Consider the following 16,242-nt stretch of genomic DNA (forward strand, 5'->3'; position numbering starts at 1 on the left):
CCTCTTCTGTTTAATATTTCTACTACTGACAAGTGTCTGCATAAAGCCTGTTCTGAAGTTTGGGATCCACTTTCAGAAAGTCTTAGGAGCTTTGCAGTCTGTTGGGTATGGAAATACAGACAGAATTGTACCATCATGCTGTTTTATCAAGAGATCTTGTGACCAGGTGAGTGGTGTAAGACCACAGACAGGTAGTCTTCCTTGGACTGAGAGGCTGCTGCTTTTGAGAAGCTCAGGTGTGTGCATTCGAATATGGCTCCACCTCAGGAAAAGAGCTTCCAAAAGGATTTGTGGATTTTCCAATCTAGATTTTGTTTTTCAAGTATCCCTAATTCTAGTGCAAGAGCCCTCTCCTCTGCAGGGAAAAATGTAAACATTCTCCATGCCACATTCCTGTCTACCAGAGCAACGGAGGTCACCATAAAAATGTGAGCAGGTATGTCTTCCTCCTTTCCATGTGGTGACAGTTGGATGCTACAGAAGGAAACCAAGGTGTTGCTGACCTAACCTAATAGGATCAGACCACTGCTGTTTCCAGCTAGACAACACCGTACTAATGCTGTCCTCTCCCTGAGGTGATAGATAGCTGTTTGTGTCTGTGTGTTTTGTGCAGTGGCCTCAGTTTTAAATACGAGTGAGGACCGCTGTAAGTTTGTAGAGAGACATTCTGGTAAGTGAGAAGCGATTCCTTCGGTGACGGTTGTCAATCGCTGGAGACCAAACGGGATTTGGCAGCCCTGTGAGCCTAAAGCAATGCTGCAAAGCTCATTGATGGCACGACTGCTGTTAAGAAGTGGCGCTAAAGGAGGGAGGACTGCTGCTGAGCTAGAGTCTCTCAATGGGAGGAGATTCTGGCCATGGACTGATGTCTAGTATTTATAGCTACTGCCTGCTCTATTGGTTCTGCTCTGGATGCCACAAGCCCCATTCTCTGGAGAGCTGGCATAGGTGAAATAGGAGCAAGTACCTAAGATGCTAGTCACAAGGTTCTAGTTCCTTTACTTTCTTCTAAGAGTCTGTCTCCCTCTCTTCTAGTCACATGGCGAAAAAGGCCAGTGTACTCCATGGCATAGGTGAAAGTATCCAATCAGTCATGACACTAGTTGGTTACCAGTGTTTCTTCCAAGGAGACATATATTTTTAATAAACAGAGAGTTGCAATGAACTCTGACTCAGAAACCTTCTTGTAAAAACCTTTTATTGTGTAGTGAATCCCTGCCATTTGGAGGTTGATCCTGGCACCTGAGTTTAGTCTAGCTGGCCTGCAGTGAACCGAAGGGTTACGCTCAACATGCCAAAGCCTGAAAATGTTTAGGGTTCCAGGTGGGAGGGGGTGGCCCCTAAAGATCAATCCTGAAAAAGAGCAGTTGTTGGGTTTAGATTAGTGACTATAGCAACAAGAAGGCCCCCTCTGCAGCTTTACCAATGCCACTGCAGCATAATATATTCAGCCAACACAGCTGGACCAAAGCCCCTTGATTGCTTGCAGGCCACAGATTCTCATGCCATGTGGGGGATTAGCTGTACCACTTTTTATCAGTGGAAATTATGTGCCTTTATGAAATCCCTGCTGCATCTGGTCCTGCCTATACTGAAAAGGAGGGGAAGTGGCTTGTTTTTCACTGATAGGAATATGAAGCTGAGGGGGAGGGTCATACTAAAATTTAACTTAGTCAAACATGCTATTTGTACAATATTGACGGGCAGAAGTTATAGTGACACAGTTACATTGAAGTAAAATGTTGGGGATGGAGTTGTCTTTACTAAATGTAGTTAAAACCTATTTTTGAAATTCCCAGCATGCTCGTTCCGTGCGTGAATGGGTTATCTGCTCTCATGGGGAGAGGCTACTATTTTAATGGTGCATCAATTTACAATCCTGGTCGCAGGCCCAGCCTCAGAATCCAAAAAAAAAGAAAAAAAAAATCTGCTCCCACATCAAAGGGCTGGAAATTAGGGTTTCAAAGTAAAACTTAATTTAAAAAAAACATTGACCTAATTTAATGGTTGGTTTAACTTGTTAAATTGAAACTTATAAAAAGTTAGAGAGAGCTAATTTCCAGGTCATGTAGATGAGCTGAACTTTCCCCATTCTACTAGCTCATAAGCCATTTTTTAAAGAAGCGGCTTCTTGTACGGTTATTTCTAATACAGTGTAATTGAATAATTGAGTTTTGATTTAGTTGGAGTGATTGAAAGCTCTTGCCTGGCAGTTTTCCTTTCAGAAGCTGGAGATGCAGGAATAAAGTGGCTTTTGAAGAACTGGTAGCAGAAAGCACGAGGTAGTTTACTGACGAGTCTCAGGTTATTGTCCACATACTTAATTTTTTGTTTAGTTAGCATATTAGTGATTGTCAGACTGAAAAGATCAATAGTCCCTCTAGTCTGGTCTCTGACAGTGGTGTGTATACCTGATCCTTCAGGCGTAAAAGCCTCAGGAAAGACAAGTAACAAAATAGCATGACATGGTAGAGGTTCCTTCCTCAGTCAGGCTGTTAGTGGTTGGCTCATGTCCTGAAGCATGGGTAGTCACATAGCTTACAAACATATCCAAGCCTGCTGTAAATGCAGATACCATACAAGTGTTGAAGTCTTTCTTGAATTGTACTGAATGCTCCGTCCTAATAATACCGCGTGGCAGCAAGCTCCATAGCTTAATTACTCTATGGTGTAAAGGTCTTCCCATCCGAACACAACATGAACAGAAGGGTAACGGTCCTGCTTCAAGTCCTACAAGAGCTCGCTTGGTGGCTAGACCCAGTAAATAAATGGAAAGGTGGTTCCTTTCTCTGCCCCCACCCCAACTGACACTTATCACAGATGCTTCAGGGCCAGGTTGGGGTACCCACCTCAACCAGCTGCAGCTACAAGAAATTGTCTCAGAACAAGTAACAGCTACACATGAATGTCTGGAGTTGAGAGCCATCAGCCCAGCCTGGCTAGCATTTCCACCTGTTCTGCAAAACTCCACAATGCAAATTCTGATTGACATGGCTGCACTTCACCATGTAAACAAACAAAGAGGCACTCAACCATTCCCTCTTTGTCAGGAAGCCATCAAGCTCTGGAAGCAGTGTCACCAACACAGGTTAACCCTGCAGGCTCTACATGTACCAGGGGTCAGCAGTGACTGAGCAGATTTCTCAAGCAGACATGCAGTGACCATTCACAACTGGTTACTGAACGGCTCCGTCAGGCAGCTAAGGTCTATCATGGAAGAGCAGAGGTGGGGGGAAATGTCCTTTAAACTTCTGCTCAAGCAGAAGCATGAGCCTAGTCTTGTTGCCAGATAATTTTCTCCTTCGGTGGTTTCAAGGATACATATATCCCTTCCTACCAATTGCCCAGTTCTCTAAAATAGTATACAAGATCAGGCACGACAAAACTAAAGTCATCCTGATAGTCCCTTACTGGCCGAGATAGCTTTGGCCATCAGCCCTGCTTCAGGTTGCCACATGGACAGCTATCTCCCAGCCAATCTAGATGTAATATCCCAGAACTAAGGTCAACTCCTGTACCTAGACCCGCAGTCACTGCATCTGACTGCTTTGATGCTGGCTGACTGACCACAACTAAAAGAGAGACATTCAGAAAATTCTCATCCAAAGCAGGAAGTCCATCCGCCAAGAAGATTTACCTCTCCAAATGGAACAGATTTTTCCACACGGGTGGTCCAAAAGAACATGGACCTAGTACAGGAATATACACCGACAATCCTTGATTATGTGCTGCTACTAAAACAGGATGGATTGGCATTTAACACTCTCAAGGTCAACCTAGCAGCAATATCAGTGTGCCACACGTTGGTACAGTCACGAAACTGTCTCTCATCAAACAGTATTGAAATGCCTTAAGGTCCTCCCTCATTCTTGCCCTCAGGTTAGACAGGTTATGTCCTTCTATAGGGACACAGCAGTGGTCAGGACACATCCCAAGGTCATCCCTGAGATGGTCTGACTTTCACCTGAACCAGTCGCTCACCGTGTCAGTCTTCATGACGCATTCTTGATACCGAGAAGAAGCTGCAGAATCTGGACGTCAGCAGGGCTTTGCTATAATACCTGGATTGGAAGCCTTTCTTGCTTTCTCCCTCCCTCTTTGTGGCTATTTCCAGTCACGCAGTCTTTTCACAGAGAATCTCCAACTTGATCTCACAGCGTATGTCCATCTGCTATTAGCTGACTGATGAGCCTGTCCCGCCAAACATCAAGGTGCTCTCCAGCAGGGCAGAGGATGTCGACCACTTGCTTCAGGAACAGTCCAACCTCTCAGGTCGGTAAAGCTGCAGCTTGGAGTAACTCACTGAATTTTGTTGAACATTGCCTTTGACATGGCTACCTGGGCAAATGCCTATTTGGCAGGGCAATACTCCAATTGTTGTTTGACTGATATGGCTAGAACTCCACTCTCTCACCATCAGGGAGGAATATTTGCCAGTCTCCAACAGTGAATTCCACACCTTCTTAGTGTATGCGCAACGTGCCTCAGATGGCATGTGACTAGTATTCATCACCGAATTTGGTCTGCTGGTTGGATCATTAGCTTCCCTGGCCTGAGCCAGGTACTGACAGGGAGCACGACATGAACACTGATCCATGCTCCCCAGCTCCACACTGACACATACTCAAAGGGATGGTTCCTTATTCTAAGGTAACTGTGATTCTTCAAGATGTCAGTGCATATCCAAAAACTCACCCTCCATCGTCATTTTTCCAAGTTCACAACTACTACAGGCTTTGAACTGCAAGGGAACTGATGAGGGGTCAGTCACTCTGCCCCTTCTGCCTTCATAGGGAGCATGAGACAGCATAGAGCACAGGTGCAGCCCCCCCAACAACGACTGCTATTCAAAGAAATACAGGTCTCACATACAAGAGGTGGATCCATACTGACTACAACATATCATGGAATCACAGTTACTTTAGGGTAAGTAATTCTTCTGTCTAAGTCTACTATGTAAATTCAATTCTGACTAACTAGCGTTGAAACAAAGCCTCTCACTGCTGACCTGAGCCATACTGAAAAGCATCTAGTGCAATGTATATAATGTAAGTCGGTTTCTGTGAATGCTGCAATGGCATCAGCTTGTGTCAGTCTTCAGGAAATGAGCTCAGCTGTAGAACACCTCAGGAGGAGGCTTAGATAAGGGTTGGCTTCCAGCGGCTGGGTGGAGATGGGGTGTCACGCTGCAGACTGGTCATTAATCAGGCCCCCAAAACCATTAGCTTGACTTTAGGCCATGATTTTTAAAACTAAATGTTGGGTTTTTATTTGCCCTCTGGTTGTTGAGCCTTTAAGCTTCACATTTCTAAGCTTCTCTATACCGCCAGGAGGGCTTGGCATTTATGTTGTTTTAAATGAAAGCCGTTCCTGGAGTCATGTGAATACCTGCTTCTGCCCAGATTGTTGTAGAGAAAAGTGTGAAACCAGAAGGCAAATAATCCAATGTTTGGCTTAAATGATTTTTTTTTTTGTGGGAGGGGGAGGAGTGAGGGAAGAAGAATGCTTGAGTGGGAACAGGTACCCTGTTACGTCAGGCCTACAGAAATAATACTTCACTATACAGAGTAACGTTGCAGCCTTCCTTTTACGTTCAGAAGCATCTCTGACCATGAGCCAGGGCTCTGCTAATAAAGCCCTTTCATACACCACTTAACAATTGCAGGGGTGGATGCAGTGTAGCCTGGACTTGGCCATTTTCCTTGTGGTCTGCCAATTGTGCACTGGTGTGGGAGTTAAGCACCAGCTGCTGATCTTGTGCACGTCCAGCTGAACGAAGTCCTCCGCCAGTGTTGCACTGTGACGCTGATTCTCGGCTTTCCTTCCGAACAGCAGCAAAGCTGACCCCTTCAGTAAAGCCGGAGTGATCTTTTCTAAGTGGCAGTAGCAATACTATAGTGAAGTGCTCTAAAATCCACACGTTTTCTCAGATTACCTTGAAATAATCACTGTCCCTCATGGTCATTTGGGGTAGAGCGAGTGGTCCAAATCTTGAGACGACTTGACTGCCCGTGCCTCTCTCCTAGCTCAGCGTGCTGCGACTACCCTCTGCCCTTCTCAACCCAGTGGTCCCTAACGTAACGAAGAGCAGTTGCAGTGCATGCAGATGAATGAGGCTCCAACTCTGTGGGCCACCCCCCATGAAATGCCCACTTACTTGATAGTTTCTCATGTCTGCTTACTAGAGGGCCGCCCTGGCTGAAATATATTGACACTGTAGGTTCTCCCGAAGGTTCTCTCCTTCCCCACTCGGCTGTCTCTTAGAAGGTAATCACAACTCAAGCTGCTTTAAGTGAGCATGTAACCAATGTTTTCAGTTCTGTGTGTGACCACCTCCAACATTCTATTTGCTTTTTTGAAATGGCAGCTGTACACCAGTTTTACTGAGCGATACTGCTGCCTGTTAAACAGAGGCTGCACCACGCTGTATTAGTCCTATTAAATTTTAGCTGGTGGGGTGGTGTCTACTCACCCAATCCATTCGGCTGTGGGTAGAGTATCCAGCCTGTGTACTGCTTTTGGGGAGGTTAAGGGTGAACGGTGACTAACTCAGTATGTTATATTTAGCAGCTTATAAACAGCAGTGCTAGCCAGAGCTTTAGCATTTTGTGTGTGACAGTGTGAGCGAACCACCTATTCTCTTTATTATAACAAAGTGATTGATAGTTGCAATCCTGGCCAGCAGTTCTAAATGCCTGACCATACTGAAATGGACTGAAAACTAAACAACCCAGTAAATATTTATGTAGGAAGACAACTGTGGCAGCCACAAGATGCACATGGTGCTGGAACCCTTTTATTGGTCACATTGCTACTTCCAACCTTTAAACATTTAAACTAGCCTGGCTCTACAACAGCAGCCCCATCTCATTAAGTTACGACTCAGCTTCTTACTGTTACATAGCTCTATAGCATGAATACAAGTCCCTGACGGGAAACAGTTACATCTCGCCCATAAAAACTTCCTTAAAAGTACATAGCTTTAAAATGGCCAACGGGAGCAGGGCCTGGATGCTGGTCCCAGCAATCGCTGAACGGCTAGCAGCCTCTGCTATCCAGCTGAATGTTTACGGGGGTGCCATCCTCCTGGCTTGCTGCACCTAGTGGTGGTCTTCATTTGGAAGGAACCCTTTTGCTCTGTCCAACTTATCCAGCACCTCACTGTAAAGACCAGTCATCTGGGGAATAGAATCACAACAGTCCTCTGAGCGGATAAAGAAAAGCAAAGTGCTGCCATTCAATTAGAGGGGAAGGGGTCAGAGCTTGTCCCTATGACCTGAACTACACACTGGTGTATATACAGTTGGTTTTTTAACCAATGTAACTATAACTGTTTAGAAATCAGTACAGCCCACCCCTCATTTATACAGTGGAAAGTTGCTTATAGTAGTATAACTTTCAACTAGGGCTGTCAAGTGATTAAAAAAAAAAATTGTGCTGTTAAACAATAACAGAATACCATTTATTTAAATATTTTGGATGTTTTCTACATTTTTAAGTATACTGATCTCAATTACAACACAGAATACAAAATGTGCACTGCTCACTTTATTTTTGATTACAAATATTTGCACTGTTAAAAAAAAAAAAAGTATTTTTGAATTCCCCCATTACAAGTACTATAATGCAGTCTCTCTATCATGAAAGTTGAACTTACAAATGTAGAATTATGTACAAAAAATAACTGCATTCAAAAACAAAACAGTATAAAACTTCAGATCCTACAAGTCCATTCAGTCCTACTTCTTGTTCAACCAATTGCTCAGATAAAAAAGTATGTTTACATTTGCAGGAGATAATGCTCCCACTTCTTGTTTACAGTGTCACCTGAAAGTGAGAACCGGTGTTCGCATGGCACTGTTGTAGCAGGCATCGCAAAATATTTACATGCCAGAGGCACAAAAGATTCAGATGTCCCTTCATGAGGACATGCATCCATACTGATGTCGGGTTCTGCTCGATAACGACTCAAAGCAGTGCAGACCAAAGCATATAAAAGGCTGAGTCAGATGCCACCAGCAGAAGGTTGATTTTTGGTGTTTCAGGTTAACGTCGGAGGGTTGCTCTTTTAAGACATCTGAAAGCATTTGCTCCACACTTCATCCCTCTCAGATTTTGGAAGGCACTTCAGAGTCTTAAACCTTGGGTCACGTGCTGTATCAATCCTTAGAAATCTCACAATAGTGCCATCTTTGCATTTTGTCAAATCTACAGTGAAAGTGTTCTTAAAATGAACATGTGCTGGGTCATCATCTGAGACTGCTATAACGTGAAATATATGGCAGAATGCAGGTAAAACGGAGCAGGAGGCATACAATTCTCCCCCAAGGAGTTCAGTCACAAATTTAATTAACACTTTTTTAACGAGCGTCATCAGCATGGAAGCATGTCCTCTGGAATGGTGGCTGAAGCATGAAGGGGCATACAAACGTTTAGCATATCTGGAATATAAATTCCTTGCAATGCTGGCTACAAAAATGCCATGCGAACAATTGTTCTCACTTTCAGGTGACATTGTAAATAAGTAGGCAGCATTATCGCCTGCAAATGTAAACAAATTTGTTTGTCTTAGCGGTTGGTTGAACAAGAAGTAGGACTGAGTGGACTTGGGGGCTCTATAAAGTTCTACACTGTTTTGGTTTTGAGTAGTTATGTAACAAAAAAAATCTACATTTGTAAGTTGCACTTTCACGATAACGAGATTGCACTACAGTACTTGTATGAGGTGAATTAAAAAATACTGTTTTTTATCATTTTTACATTGCAAATATTTGTAATCAAAAATAACAATATAAAGTAAGCACCGTACACTTCGTGTAGTAATTGCAGTCAGTATATTTGAAAATGTAGAAAAACATCCAAAAATATTTAATAAATATCAATTGGGATTCTACTGGGATTCGCATTTAACAGCGCGATTAAAACTGCAATTAATTGTGATTTTTTTAATCAATTAATTTTGTTGAGTTAATCACCTGATTTAACTGCGATTAATCGACAGCCCTATTTACAACTGCAGCCACACTAGGGACTGTATCTGTTTCAAAAAGTGATACAATTAAATGGGCACAAAAAGTACTGACCAGCCCACAACCAATCAGTGTTAAACTGGAGCCAGTGTAGGAGTGTGTGTAAGATAATGCATGATGACTGCACACATTATCCAGTCTATAAATTCCTGCAGTAGGGATGGGCAGCCCTAAGGACAATGGACCCAAAAGTAACAGAGCAGCAGAAAGAAACTTGCTTGGTAAAGGGCTAAGAAAAGCTATACAGCTTTCTACAGAGGGCTGCTCACTGAAGTGTCCTGCCCTGCAGAGCCATGCCTGGTCTACATCCAGAAGTAGCACTGATTTCACTAAAGGTGGGATGCTGCCGCAAGTTAGTTACATCACTTAGTGCCAGGCTTATGGCAGTTCAGTTTAGCTTAAACCTGGCTTAGAGCAACAGTGTAAGCGTCTACACACACAGTCACCCTGGTTTGATTAAACCAGCGCACCATCCCACTGTTAGAGATACTGGTGCTACATGTGGGTATAGAAAATCCTTTTGTTTTCTTTTTAGTTAGTTACAGCACCCGCCTTTTTGCAGAATGTCCTCTCCATCTGTCTACTTCCATTTTTAGTTGTACTGCTTCTAATGTTTCATTGTAGCTGCATGAGTGTGATGGGTTAGATTACCGTTTCCCAGTACTGTGATAAAAGAGGCTCAGTTAAATGATCAGCAATCTTATTAAAAAAGATTGGTAACTGCTTGGGGATGCAGTGAATGGGGAAGAGAGCAGAAAAGACCATTGTGATCATCCAATCTGAGCTCCTGTACAACACCTGTCAGAGAACTTTACCCAAGTTTTTCTCCCCTACCTCTCACGTTCAAACATTTATTCTTTTCCCTAACAGTTTCTGCCCTGATCCTAAGACTCCTCTGGCCCCTCATACTGAATGCAACGCCCCACCATGGCAGCACACAAGCTTTGCCTCAGTGAAGGTCACTCTGGGAGCTTGTCCAAAGCTGTGTCTAAAATGGAGCAGAGGGCAGCTGGCTTCATCATGGATAGAGGAGTGCAACCTGCAGCAATAACTAGTGTCTCCATCTTTATCTGAGCAGCCAGCCACACTGCATGCTGGGATCTGAACTTTTCATGCCTCCCACATGTCTGTGAAATATGTCCCACTGTAGAATGCTGTGGCAGCATATAGTGCGCGGGCTGCAATTTGGCCACCCTGCACAAGGAGAAGCCAGCATAGAGCCAAAGGTTTGCTCACAGCTGAGCTGAAAAATACCTCCACTCAGCTGCTTGCACAAGCTCACTAGTATCAGGACTATAAATTCCTCTTTCTGCCTGTGGGCCACATCCATTGTGTCCTCTCTTCCCCTAGGATTTAGACAGTTGAAGCTGCAGCTTTGGAACACAATTCCAGGCTTAGCCCCACAATAGCTCGTGTTGCTTAAGCATCTAGTGACTTCTTCTGCCTTGTCCATTTCCCTTTGGAGCAGTTCCTTCTATGCTTTTCGCCCCCCTGCCTTCTGCTCACACTCACCTGGCTTTCGTAGCTGCTCTTCAGGGATCTCAGGTGATTCAGAAAGCGCATACCCAGCCCACACCAGTGCTCAGCCTCCTTGTATTTACCAACACTGTACTGAAATATTCCTGTATTCCAGGCTCTGGTCATCAGCCAAAGGGTCTCCACCTCTGGGTAATCATCCTAAAGTAGCCAGCAAGGCAAAGCAACAATGCAAAGATTAGGCTTCTCACTCTTAAAGATGCCTGGTCTAGGGTGCATTAGAGTTTATTACTAGAATAAAGAAAAGGAGTACTTGTGGCACCTTAGAGACTAACCAATTTATTTGAGCATGAGCTTTCGTGAGCTACAGCTCACTTCATCGGATGCATACCTTGGAAACTGCAGCAGACTTTATATACACACAGAGATCATGAAACAATACCTCCTCCCACCCCACTGTCCTGCTGGTAATAGCTTATCTAAAGTGATCATCAAGTTGGGCCATTTCCAGCACAAATCCAGGTTTTCTCACCCTCCACCCCCCCACACACAAACTCACTCTCCTGCTGGTAATAGCCCATCCAAAGTGACAACTCTCTACACAATGTGAAATGGCCCAACTTGATGATCACTTTAGATAAGCTATTACCAGCAGGAGAGTGGGGTGGGAGGAGGTATTGTTTCATGATCTCTGTGTGTATATAAAGTCTGCTGCAGTTTCCACGGTATGCATCCGATGAAGTGAGCTGTAGCTCACGAAAGCTCATGCTCAAATAAATTGGTTAGTCTCTAAGGTGCCACAAGTCCTCCTTTTCTTTTTGCGAATACAGACTAACACGGCTGTTACTCTGAAACCTGTCATATTACTAGAATAGGGAAACAGAAGGAAGTTCTTCACCCTGGGCATGCAAAAGCCAGAATTCCCTATTGTCTTTCCTATAATTCACCACTCACCTGCACCACTTCCGAACTGCTTACTGCCAACGTGGGCGAGGAATGTGGCATGCTTGTCTATTCTTAGGACAGAACGTACAATTCTGTGGTACTGGGGATGACCCATGGTGGCTGCACGTGGCCGGAGAACTTGCATTTGAAAGTGGCGCACGCACTCTTGTGATCTATTTGCAGAGTGGCTGAAATCGCAGCAGTAACGTTTTCAACATGCACTGAATGAGGGGAACTGATTGTTACGCAGACCTGGAATGGCCTGCAGTAGTTCCAGAATTTCAGGATGTCGGAGATCACATCCCTGGAATCGTGTGCCAAGCTAGTCCCTGTCTTGCAGCACAGGACTACACCAGGATGAGAGCTGCCCTTAGTGACAATCTCCATATGGAAGCTTGAAAACCCAGATCGCTACCAGTTAGCGGGAAACCAATATGATGTGGGAAAAATCAACAAATTAATCCTCCTCCTCCTTCCTGAGCCTCCTCACTGATGCTGAATAAGGAGCATATTGCTTAGAATCTCATGGATGAAAATAAGCTAAGGCCAAATCTTGCTTTGGCTTTGTCATAAACATACAGCTAAGGGTAGCATAAAATCCCTCCCTTACCTGTAAGGGGTTAAGAAGCTCAAATAACCTGGCTGGCACCTGACCAAAAGGACCAATAAGGGAAGAAGATCCTTTCAAATCTGTGGGGGAAGGTTTTGTTTTGGCTCTCTTTGTGTTCTCTCTCAGACAGAGGGGGACCAGGGCAGGAAAAACCATCTCTGAAATAAGCATCCAAGATTACAAAAATTTTAAGTAATAGCAAGGAAATGCGTTAGCTTATCTTTTGTTTTAGCTTGTGAATTTTCCCTATGTTAAGAGGGAGGTTTATTCCTGTTTTTTGTAACTTTAACGTTTTGCCTAGAGGGGAATCCTCTGTGTTTTAAATTTTATTACCCTGTAAAATTACCTTCCATCCTGATTTCACAGAGGTGCTTCTTTTACTTTTTTCTTTATAATAAAGTTCTGATTTTAAGAACTTGATTGGTTTTTAGTGTCCTAAAAACTCAAGGGTCTGGTCTGTGCTCACCTTGTTTACCTATTTGGGTGGTATATTATTCTCAAGCCTCCCCAGGAAAGGGGGTAAAGGGGCTTGGAGGGATATTTTGGGGAAACAGGAACTCCAAGTGGTCCTTTTCCTGAATCTTTGTCTAACTCACTTGGTGGTAGCAGCATACCATCCAAGGACTAGGAAGAATTTGTGCCTTGAGGAAGCTTTTAACCTAAGCTGGTAGAAATAAGCTTAGGAGGTCTTTCATGCGGGTCCCCACATCTGTACCCCAGAGTTCAGAGTGGGGAGGGAACCCTGACAGTCTCCTTGGTACTAGCTATTTCCACTGTCTGGTTTATACTTCAGGCCTATCAAGAATGCACAGAAAACCAGTGGGGACTAACAAGGCCTGAACAGACTGCAGATTTCACTCTCCAGTCCCCATGGAGACAAGGTCCTGAAAAGTAAGTGCATTATAGCAAGTACTGATAGCAGGGAAAACCATTTCCAGGTCATTTGAAAAACAGGAATTTAAAAAACCCACAAGGAAATTTAATAAACAGTTGATTCATCAATGCCAGTATTGCAAGCCAAATTTCACCCAGCCTCACACTGAGGACTGGAGAAGGGCAAACATAGTATCTCTTCCTTTAAAAGCAAACCCAGGGAATGTATAAACTAGACAGCCTGACTTTGATACCTGGAAGGATAATGGAACAATTATTAAGCAATCCCTTTGTAAGCACTCTAGAGGATAATAGGGTTATAAGGAAAACCTAGCATGGATTTGTCAAGAAAAAATCATGCCAAGCCAACCTAATTTCCTTCTTTTATGGAGTACCTGGCCTAGTGGATAGGGGAATGCAGTAGATGTGATATATGTTGTGACTAATTTGAATGAATTCATATCAGCAGGGTCAAATGCTATTCACCCAAGGGTACTGAAGGAATTAGCTGAAGAAATCTCGGAGTCACTGGCAATATTTACAAACTCATGGATGACAGCAGAGGTCCCGGAAGATTGAAGAAGGGCTAACACTGTGCCAATCTTTAAAAGGGGGAAAAAGGAGGAGTCAGTGAACGATAGATCAGTCAGCCTGACTTCAATACCTGGGAAGCAACTAGAACAATGTATAAAATATTTAATTTGCGAATATCTGGAAGATGAAGAGATAATCACTAGCAGCCAAGATGGATTTACCAAGAACAAAGCATGCCAAACCACCTTGATTTCCTTCTTTGATAGGGTAACTGATTTGGTGGATGGGGGAATGCAGTAGACATAATATACCTGGACTTCAGCAAGGCCTCTGACAGTCCCCCATGACATTCTGATAAGATGGAGAAATGCAGGCTTGACAGAACTACAATTAAGCCAACTGCAAACAGAGTAACTATTAATGGACTGATGTTGGATTGGAGGGTGGGCTCAAGTGGGGTTCCACAGGGGTCTGTTCTGGGTCTGGTGATGATTAATATCAATATTACTGACCTAGATGTAGGCATAGAGAGCAGACTGATCAAGTTTGCACATGACACAAAACTAAGCAGGTTGCTAATACTCTAGAGGATAGAGTTAAAATTCAGAGTGATCTTGAAAAATTGGAGAACTGGGCTATAGCCAAGATGAAGTTCAACAAAGACAAATCTAAGGTGCTACAATTAGGAAAGAAAAACCAAATACAGAATGGGGGAAAACTGGCTTGGCAGCAGCATGGCTAAGAAGGATCTGGGAGTTGTGGTGGATCACAACCTCAACATGAGTCAGCAATGTGATGCTGTTGCAAAAAAAGCAAATGCAATTTTACGTTGCATTCACAGAGGCAAGTCATGGGAAGTGATAGTGTCGCTCTACTTAGCGTTGGTTAGGTGTTGGTTTGCACACTGTGCAAAATTTTGGTCACCAGTGTATAGAAAGGATGTAGAGAAACTGGAAAGGATCCCAAGGCAAGTGACAAAGACGATCGAATTAAAGCCTGGATGAATGGACTATAAGGTGGATAGAAAGTTGGCTAGATTGTCGGGCTCAACGGGTAGTGATCAATGGCTCCATGTCTAGTTGGCAGCCGGTGTCAAGTGGAGTGCCCCAAGGGTCAGTCCTCGGGCTGGTTTTATTCAATGTCTTCATAAGTGATCTGGAGGATGGTGTGGATTGCACCCTCAGCAAGTTTGCAGATGAGACTAAACTGGGAGGAGAGGTAGATACGCTGGAGGGTAGGGATAGGATACAGAGGGACCTAGACAAATTAGAGGATTGGGCCAAAAGAAATCTGATGAGGTTCAACAAGGACAAATGCAGAATCCTGCACTTAGGATGGAAGAACCCCATGTACCGCTACAGACTAGGGACCGAATGGCTCGGCAGCAGTTCTGCAGAAAAGGACCTAGGGGTTACAGTGGACGAGAAGCTGGATAGGAGTCAGCAGTGTGCCCTTGTTGCCAAGAAGGCCAATGGCATTTTGGGGTGTATAAGTAGGGGCACTGCCAGCAGATCGAGGGACGTGGTGGTTCCCCTCTATTTGACATTGGTGAGGCCTCATCTGGAGTACTGTGTCCAGTTTTGGGCCCTACATTACAAGAAGGATGTGGAAAAATTGGAGAGAGTCCAGCGGAGGACAACAAAAATGATTAGGGGACTGGAACGCATGACGTATGAGGAGAGGCTGAGGGAACTGGGATTGTTTAGTCTGCGGAAGAGAAGAATGAGGGGGGATTTGATAGCTGCTTTCAACTACCTGAAAGGGGGTTCCAAAGAGGATGGGTCTAGACTGTTCTCAGTGGTAGCTGATGACAGAACAAGGAGTAATGGTCTCAAGTTGCAGTGGGGGAGGTTTAGGCTGGATATTAGGAAAAACTTTTTCACTAGGAGGGTGGTGAAACACTGGAATGCGTTACCTAGGGAGGTGGTGGAATCTCCTTCCTTACATATTTTTAAGGTCAGGCTTGACAAAGCCCTGGCTGGGATGATTTAGTTGGGGATTGGTCCTGCTTTGAGCAGGGGGTTGGACTAGATGACCTCCAGAGGTCCCTTCCAACCCTGATATTCTATGATAAGCCATATGAGCAAAGGAACTGAGTATGTTTAGTTTGGAAGAGAGGAGATTAAGGGGGGTTATGAGAGCCATCTTCAGATATTTGAAAGGCTGCCACAAAAAATGAAGAAAAGTTGTTCTCTTTTTTGCCACAGAGGGCATGTAATAGGCAATGGGTTCAAACTACTGCATAGCAGATTTAGATTAAATTTCAGAAAAAAATTCCTAACTGTAAGAACAGTAGGACAATGGAACAGACTGCTTCACAGGAGGTTTTCAAAAAGAAGCTGGATAACCCCCTTTCTCGGATGGTTTAGATGCAACAAATCCTTCATGTTGGCAGGGAGTTAGATTAGCTGACTATTGTGGTCCCTTCTGATTCTATTATCTTGATTTTTAACAAGGTTTTTGACACAGTCCCACATATTCATCTAAACAAACTAGGGAAATGTGGTCTAGATAAAATTATTATAAGGTGGGTGCACAACTGGTTGAAAGAATGTACTCAAAGACTAGTTATGACTGGTTTGCTGTCAAACTGGGAGGGCATAGCTACTGGGGTCCATCCTGGGTCTGACACTTTTCAATATTTTCATTGGTGGCTTGGATAATGGAGTGGAGAGTAAGCTTCTAGTCCATCTTGCCCAGTATCCTGTCTTCCAATAGTGGCCAATATCAAGTGCTTCAGAGGGATGAACAAGGAATCATCAAGTGATTCATCCC

The 16,242-nt window shown here is 43.9% G+C and overlaps 1 protein-coding gene across 1 annotated transcript in view; it reads right to left on the minus strand.

The window, feature by feature from the left end:
- Positions 1-7,100: 7,100 nt before the first annotated feature.
- Positions 7,101-16,242, minus strand: part of TEX11 (testis expressed 11) — a 142,235-nt gene continuing 133,093 nt past the window's right edge. Inside the window, exons 29-30 of the mRNA XM_077827052.1 lie at positions 10,542-10,706; positions 7,101-7,178 (exon numbers count right to left, since the gene is read on the minus strand). Coding sequence (XP_077683178.1) covers positions 7,101-7,178; positions 10,542-10,706 — 243 coding nt within the window. The remainder of the gene's footprint in view (positions 7,179-10,541; positions 10,707-16,242) is intronic.

Source organism: Eretmochelys imbricata, chromosome 9 (assembly GCF_965152235.1).
Source record: "Eretmochelys imbricata isolate rEreImb1 chromosome 9, rEreImb1.hap1, whole genome shotgun sequence".
In the NCBI taxonomy this organism is placed as follows: domain Eukaryota; kingdom Metazoa; phylum Chordata; order Testudines; family Cheloniidae; genus Eretmochelys; species Eretmochelys imbricata.